We start from the raw sequence: 8,708 nt of genomic DNA, 5'->3' as shown, positions 1-8,708 counted from the left end.
AAGAGACAGGGGCAGGAGCCAGCTTTGAGAGTAAACAAACAAGCCGGCAGACCGACTTTCCAGGCTGGCGAGGAACAATACCTTTGTTATCTCACCTGCGCTTTTTATATTGTGCTTTAAAGACTTTTTTTTTTTTTTTCCACCCCCCCCTCCCTAAAGCAAGCAGAAGCCCGGGACAATGCTAATTCTTCCCTTTGTCGTTAGATAAAGTGGAAAAGGAAAGAGCACTGATTGTCCGAATGGACGAGCCCGGGGTCTCCTGGTGGTGTGGGCAAGCTAAGGGGCTTTAAAAGCGGATCCAGACAGCGCGTAATTATGCTTGGCGTTGGTTCATTTGTTTAAGGACTTCTTTTAAGTCTCACTTTCTGGGAAGCCGACAAAATTGAGCCAACAGTGGTTTAGCCAGTAGTATTTTTAACAGCAAATAAAAGCGTTAGACATGTAAAAGGTTCATGTGAAAGACTTGAAGCAAGTGAAAAAACAATGCTTTGAAAGTGTTTTCCTGTACGAAGTTGACTGTGTAAGTACATAGTGGAATCATTTTCATTTTTACTTCCCTCTCTGCTGTTGGGCTCCATGTGAAAATGCACCACGGTTAAATCCTCCTCCAGAGCCCCAGCTGGGTGGCCCCTGGCGTTTGGTGGCACACTGGAGGCAGAGCCCATGTGGCTCCATGTGACTGCAGGACCCGGCTCAGCTAAGGCTTGGATTTACTCTGCTGTAAAGCCCCCGAGTGTTACAGAGCAGTCCCCTCCACCCCTCTGATCCCCACTGAAGCCAGCTGGACCTTGCATGAGCAAAAATGTGAGGATCCTTGAATATATGAAGATGTGGATTGCAGAGTCTTTGTGGGAGATGGGATTGCTTTTTGTTTTCATGTGGAACATCCTTCCCTCCCAGGTCTATGTATGAAAAATGAGATGGGTTGCTAGAAGACATTGGGGAGAGAATTTGAGTTGGTGAAGAAAGGGTTTTGTTGATTTGGAGGAGCGGAGCACTGAGTCAGGGTACAGAAGATCTAGGTTCAGCCAGTCAGACTCAGTATGCACTTGCCATTGCTTTCATCAGCAACAATTTACCAGGGTCCGTGCCTCAGTTTCCCACTTGTGAACTGAGGATGACATTTCCCTCACTGCAAAGCCGCCATGAAGATAAACATCCATCTGAGATGGGGGTGGGGGGGTGGGGGTGTCAGAAGGGTGATGTAGAATGGAAAACCCAAACCATACTAGGTAGCAGGAAGGTGGAGGGAGGAAACAATGGTACCTAAGATGCCACACAATTGCCACAGAATGTTGCACAACACCCACAGTCTCATTTTACCGGTTATTTTACTGGCATTTTTACCTTGAAAAACCCCCTGGGGTTTGTACAATATTTATTCTATTCTAAAGTTTATGCCTGTGCATACAGTCAGGCCAAGGGTCCATAGTACTGGTCAACATTTTGTCTTTTTTTTTTTTTTTTTTTTTTTTTTGGTTTTTTTTTTCTTTTTTTGGTGATGCTAGAAGAAGGGGGAGCTGTAATTTGCATGGGACAGGCATGAAAGGATGTTAACATTGTAGACCAAGGTAAATAGCGCATCATGATCTAATTAGTTATATATCCTCCTGGGGTTTGTTTTTGTTTTTATAGTGTCTCATAAGGGGTTTTATTTAGCTAACGATAGTACAAACCTGAGGTAAAATATCGTAGAACAGAAGGTGTCAACCCTCCTCCTTGGACAGTTACTGAACATGGAGGTCAGGGGACAAATTTTAGGCCACTTTCCTTGCTCTTTCCTCTGCAAGCAAATAATGGTTTTACAACCCCCCACCCCTGATGCACTTTAACGGACACATTACATCAAGAGAAACTCCGTATTTACTAATATAAAATAGAAGAGATTAACGGGTATTTAAAATCGCTGACCATTTTTATCTGGTGATTACTCCACCCCCATGTTGCCCAAAGAGCTTCTATATATTTGTTTGTTTAACCAGCAGTTTGAAATGCTCTTTGTTTCCAAAGTGTGTCCTGAGGAAATAGACTGTTAAACAAGATTGATACCAATTGATCCACAGATAGATATTTACATTGATGAATTTTCTCCTTTTACACTTGATATGCTCAGTATAACCAACAGATTTTCATTTATTACACATAATGCTACCAACCCACACCAGCGAATTTATTAAACATGCTGTTTTATGTATCAAGCTGAGAGACAGACAATCTTGTACAGTAGATCCATATTTAAAATAGATGACTCATGTGGAGCATTTGTACTGAATTTAAAAGAATATATTATATGAAATCAATGGAAGTTTTGGTATTGATTTCAGAGGACTGGGATTTCACTCAGTATGGCTCTAACACACTGAAAAATAGAAGATGTGGAAAGCGTTAGTTTAAAATGAAAAATAAAAAAGCAAGGGATGTTGCTGTATTTAAGGCTAGGAAGACAGCAAAAGTAGGAGAAAGAGCACAACTGACTGAAAAACAGGGAGGAAGAGGAGGAATGTGATCAAGGAAAAGCTCTCCTGATTATATTTTTCTGGGAAGGTGTTCCCAGCCAGCGGTGGTTATAAATAGGTTACACTGAATGATTACATCATATGCAAAAGGCATGGTGCTTGGCTTTAACACGATCATATGGATTAGCACGATTACAGCTTCTGGATTTGAAAAATAGCAGGCTTCCTTTTCTGGCTTGACATTTATTTATTTTTTTAAGAAAAGTCCAAAGGAACAATCTTCTACCACCAACAGAGCTGAGGCATCATTCTTGATAGGCATCATTCCAACGGCAGCCCAGCCCCACTCTCAAAGTTGATAAAAGGAAGCTTTTTTAACGCTGTGTGTTAGGAGCAGGTGTTGCTTATTGCCACAAGAAACTGTTGCCAGGGTCAGGAACCACAGCTCTGCCCATCCCGAGAACTTCCTCTCTTCAGGAATTACATTGCAAAATTATGAATGTCGAAAAATCTGATGTTTGTGGAGAGTTGTATATACGTTGTATATAGGTGTGTGTATATGTGTATGTATATATCTCCATATGCACGCTTACTGACTCCCACCAAAGTAAAGAACATTGTCTTAAATCCTGTGCTATCCTACTCTGATCAGGTCAGTTTATTGCTGGGAAGAATACACGAATTTGAAACATAGTTATTTTTTTTTCTATATTTATAATCTAAATGTAAATAAAAAATGCCTTTTCCTAAGTTGCTATGTATTACCTACATCTTTATGTAGAGGAGAAGGGGAAAAAAGAAATCTTAATATACTTTGAGGCACACTTTACTCCTATATTCTTCCCCCTGTTCCTTACTGCAGCTCATCGCAAGATAAATCTCCCAGTGTAGCTCTCAGGGCTTATCTCCGCTACATGGAAGATGACTTGAATGTTACCCTCTTGGAACATGTTTGGAAAGCCTCAAGTTTGCTGATATGAAGTTGACCGTAGATCTGTAGGCAATGTAAATCAGACTAATGAACATTCGTTGCTGGGCCAGTTAATCAAGATTGAATGCAGAGACCCAGACATTCAAATTCGGAAGTGGTTAATATGTTAAATTGCATGTGGGTAAGTACGTGTAGACTCCTCCACACTAGACTCTAACTGAATCCAAAATCTTTAAACAGTTTTATACCATTATAACTGTGGTAATTAAGGGACTTATTTTTTCCTATTTTATATGGAATTAAGGGTTGTTTTTTCTCTGGTCCATCCATCCATCCATCCATCCATCCATCCATCCATCCATCCATCCATCTTCCTTTTTGGAACCTGCTGACCACTTCAGTCAAATCTGATAGTAGGAAAACAGTTTCAAAGACATGACTTCATGCAAATTGTGTGACAATCAGCATCTGGATAGGGAAGAACGATGCAAATTAATGTCCTCATTGAAAGAATGAATTATGGTTCAAATCTTAGCCACATGGCAGCCAGCAAGCCAGACAGCACGTATGCACTGCTGGCCCACCAGCCTAACTGTTGCTCCAGATCTGTACACACGTGCACTGGCACCAGCCTCCCAGATGGGCTGTAGATACCAGGCTGAGCAGGGAGAACACAGAGTAGGGGAACGATAGCACACAGACCTTTAGAAGCAGGCTTCCTTAGCCCGCTACACAGGGAACAACTTGCTTCTTGACCCATTGATGCTTTTAGTACAGCTGCAGTTAATATAGCCACAATAGATCTTAAGTACCTTCCATGTGGGAATTGTTAATACAAATACAACTACCCTTACTAGAGAATTGATCCTACTTTATATGTATTTGCAGGCCAATATAATTAAGGGTCACACCTGTTCATGAGTAAGCTTCAGGTTAAATTTAGAAACTCTTCCAAACTTGCTTCCAGTTTTTTAACACCATGCTAAAATCTTCGATGCCAATTCTTTTGAAGATCCTAAAGGGATCTAGGCACTGAATTCCCTTGGACACTCAGTCCTAAATATTTAAGAGCCAAAATATTAAGCAAAACAGTAATGAAGAGCTGCAACCAAGGTGTTATTAACAGTTTCATATTTTCCTCCCAGTAAACAAACACAGCATCTATGTAAAAGCATGACAGAACTTTTATTAATGAATGATGAGTTGTTAAATGTGAGCAGCTGTTTATACTTCTCTGAAACTTTCTGATAGCAGCAATCCTTCTTGCTTTAGTGGTTGTGACTCCCCAGAATCGTCTAATTGCCCCATGCCCACTGTTCCCTCCAGCTCCCTTAGCTGGGATTACTGTGAAGCGATTACATTCTTTTGCATTATTATGTTTTAGGAATAATATTTAGACGTTGATGATGAGACTGAAGAGGGGAGGAGGAGTTCACACCTCCATTACAGTATGGAAAGGTGAAGGAGAAAGGGGTGTAACAACTAAAAAATTGTAGTTACCCTCCCTCCTGTAAACACAGTCTCTTGTACTTAGGCTGACAATGCTGCCAATTCTAATATTTTATAAACACTATAGAGCTACCACCTTCATAACGGTATTCCTAACGCAGCTAATGGACTGCAGATTCCCATGGGTTATCAGCTGCTGCATCTAAAATTCATTTTACCAAAAATGCCTCTGACTGAAGATGTGGAAAGCAAGTTACTTTCAAACCTCAGCTCTCCCAGGCAAGGCGGGGGAATAACATAGGAATTGTATGTAACTTTATGAAAGAACCACCAACTGGCTCTGGGCCAGGAGGAATGAGAGGCATGTGGGCTAGGCAGGTAAACAAACAAATCTCTGCATGTTTGTTAAAATGCCCAAGCGTTTCATCCACAGAAAAGTAAACATTATCAGCTCTACTTCTCACAACATGAAAAGTGTCCTCCTGTAATATCTTGTATTAGATGACAGATGCAACCTGGAGAATGAGATCCAGCTTCGCCCAAGAATACAAACCAAGTATTTTAAGGAATGGATTAACTGCATGTTAAGTGAACAGCATTCCCTCTACTCTGCAGTATTTGTTCATTTTCAAGCACTTACTTGCTTCTGAATAAACGTAAGATCAGAGGTAAGTGTAACTTGTCTTTGTGGTGCTGTCTTCAGTGAATTTCATGACCCAATGATACATCACAGATAGTAACAGGAATCCTGTGAGATCGTTTCCTTCCAGACAAGGTACACAAACCTTTTTTTTAGCACTAAGCTGTAATGGAGCCTTTGGAGATGTCTAATTATTATCCCTTTTTACAGGGGGGATGTAGGGCCAGCAGTGGTGTAAGGCTCTCAGAATAACTGCTGTGAGCTGGCAGTCCCTGCCTCTGGTCCATCAGCGCTGCCGTTTGCATGTGGTAAATCCCTTCAGAAATAGGAACAAGGCTAATGGGTTTTGATTATCAGGTATACATTTTTCAGTGAATACCACATCGTATCTGAATGTGATGGTGAAATATTTAATCAGATGGCAATGCTAAATACAACTTAGCGGGTAACAAATTAGGAGAACTTCCCCCTGTATCCTTATCCTCTCAGATAATCATGATTGAATCGCATGTAGTATTGCTTCATAATCAATTTATTGATACATTGTGCCATTATGTTATTCTAAACAGCAGCTCATGAGATCATGAAAGGCACATGGAGCATGTTGCCTGTCCTAGCAAAGGACTGAGCTTGGTTCTAAAAGTCTCTTCCTAGATTTTTGTTACTGGTGGTTGCAACGAAAATCTGCTAACTGGGCTCAGCGGTCTGCGATCTGTGTGGAGACAGCTTGAAACAACAGCTCGGAGAGAGAATTATGAATTTCCTTGTTCATGTCAGTGAAGCGCCAAGATCGAAACTGAATTATTTTCAGATGTCAAAATACCACTTAGCAGGGGTCTTTTACTTAGTAAAATTAGATCTCATTTTCTGCTTTTATGACTATAATTAATAAGATTTTTTTTTTTTTTCCCATGTTGTAGACCTAATTCCATCTATTTTGCTACAGCAGTTTTTCCAATTACTTTTATCAATTACATGCCAGTACTAAATTTGGCTAGGTTCCATGTGGATGAATTTGGTTCATGCCGTACCTAATGAGGGACTGACAACCAATTGTTAGCGGAGATTCAGAGAATTAGCAGGTTTTGGAGGTGCCATCTGGTCTTTGATAGCTCGGTTTGTAGTTTAAAAAGTAGAAAAAATTAACAACTGAAAAATCCCCAAGCCCCCTGTCTTCAACTGTTATGGTTGGAAGGGAATAGGAAAAAAAAAACAAACCAAAACATTAAGGCTTAAAACCATGAGTAGAAAGAAGTCAACATAAAATTATCCAAATGACAGCCTGAAAGAAAAAAGGACAAAAATCTATTAATTGCTTTTTTTTTTTTTTTTTTTTTTTTTTCTTTTTTCTTGGTGAAGTGTTAGCTTAGTTGCAGAATGATGACTTAAATATCTAAAGTGATCAATCTTAGCACTCCACTCTTTATACCAGGAATGAGGGGGGAAATGGAAGGGATATAATACTGTGATAGCTCTTCACCATCTGCACAATTTACTGTGACTGGCATCCTATTTTCACAAATTATAGATCTTGTACAGAGAGTGAAGTTTGGAAGAAAGTCATCCCTTCCTTCTCATTCCAACTTTCCTACAGATCAATTCTTGACCAAAACTTGAAGACGGTAGTATATTCTGTCTGTCATAAGTAATATTATTTCAAGAAAATTTGAATTAAATGCATATCTCCAGTTTTGATGAAATTTCCAATACCATTCTTTTAAATGAATAATTAAAGGAATTTTCTCTGGCTTTTCATAGAGATGTTGACATGCCATAGCAGAATGAGCCCACTGAAGTTAAGATTATACTTTTGATATTGTTCCCTATCACTACTTAGATTGGACAACTGAAAAATCACATTTGAATTTCTATTCACAAGAAGATTAATTACTAAAAATTGAAACTACAGGAATAATGCTATAAATCTCGGAGTGTTTATTCAGTCTGGATGCTGTATAGCCATGTAGCTATATTACTGTATTTAAGAGAATGCATGTGCCTTTCTAAACAAGTCTTTCATCAGAAAGTTCAGGCTAAACTGAGGTAAACTGACGTTTTCTGCAAGATGTTTCTGCTGTCAGACACCACTTTCAGCAAGAGACAGTATTGCTACTCAATTTTTTTCTTCAAGGAAAGGAAATGATTGTTGAGTGTTAGTTCATAGATTGTCTCCCAAAATGGTTGAAACAGACTTTAATCTTCATCAAGGCAGCTTAAGTACAGCCCTTAAAATTGAAAGAGGGAGCCTGAAATTGGTGGGTAAATACATTGAAACTAAGCAACTGGCAGTTGGGACAGAACTAATTAAATTTAATAGCTGCCCCCGAGTATGATTAAACACAATAGGACATTTTTGCTGTTTTGTTGGCCAAAGTCACTTCAGCCAGCCAATTGCAGTCTAAATTTAAAAAAACCCAAATAACCAAAACAAAACCCCCCCTAAAGCATTCCTGTCTATGAAGCTCAGTTGTTTCATTGTAAAACAAACCATCCACACTGTCTGATCAAACTCTTTCAGGACCTGCTGGTTTTAACGTTGGTTAGTTAATGGGAATGATGTCTAAAGTCACAGTGATACAGCACGACGGTCTTAGGGCTGTTGCTGTCTGTAAAGTTCCCCTGTCAGCTCTTTTACAATCTGTCAGCTTTTATACCTACAAGAACCTTAACATTGTCTGATTATTCCCTGTAGTAGTGTAAATGATACACCATAACCATGGTGCATCACCAGTGTGTGTCAGGTCACCTACCTGCTGTCCCTCAATGTACGCTGCACGGAAGCTCTTTGGGTAAGGCTTTTTTGTGGATGTGCACACGTGAGGATAGATTTGTGCAAGACCTGGGTGTCTACCCGGCTGCTCCAGGTGTGCCATGGCCACACAGTGAGCAGGTAAGATGCCAAGCAGCTGCTAGGCCACTTGCTCTGAGGAGCTGCAAGGTGATGCACTTGTGCAAGTGGCACTGCATTAGTGCCCCTGAGCCCACTGCTTGGGGAGCTGGGATGAACCATTTGGGAGGAAGAAAACAACTAGATAAAACTAAACTAGTTGTGCTTGGCTCAGCCCAAAAGTACTTCTTAAGGCCCTTTGTAATTAGAAGCTTGGCAGAGAGCTGCAAGGAGAACTGGGGCAGAGTTTGGACATTAAAGGAAGATGCCCATTTCCCTTGCAAACCTCCCACTTTTTAGCTAGTTCTGGCTGTGACTTGGTTATCCCTGGTTACAAGTGTTCAA

At 40.2% G+C, this 8,708-nt stretch overlaps 1 protein-coding gene across 1 annotated transcript in view; it reads right to left on the bottom strand.

The window, feature by feature from the left end:
• Window positions 1-8,349, bottom strand: part of SALL4 (spalt like transcription factor 4) — a 19,785-nt gene extending 11,436 nt beyond the window's left edge. Inside the window, exons 1-2 of the mRNA XM_026862321.1 lie at window positions 8,328-8,349; window positions 7,562-7,585 (exon numbers count right to left, since the gene is read on the bottom strand). Of these exons, the coding sequence (XP_026718122.1) occupies window positions 7,562-7,585; window positions 8,328-8,349 (46 nt within the window). The remainder of the gene's footprint in view (window positions 1-7,561; window positions 7,586-8,327) is intronic.
• Between the last annotated feature and the right edge of the window lie 359 nt (window positions 8,350-8,708).

This window comes from Athene cunicularia, assembly GCF_003259725.1.
Source record: "Athene cunicularia isolate RWA chromosome 20 unlocalized genomic scaffold, athCun1 chr20_part1, whole genome shotgun sequence".
Taxonomy (NCBI): domain Eukaryota; kingdom Metazoa; phylum Chordata; class Aves; order Strigiformes; family Strigidae; genus Athene; species Athene cunicularia.
This window is presented reverse-complemented; position numbering and strand designations above follow the sequence as displayed.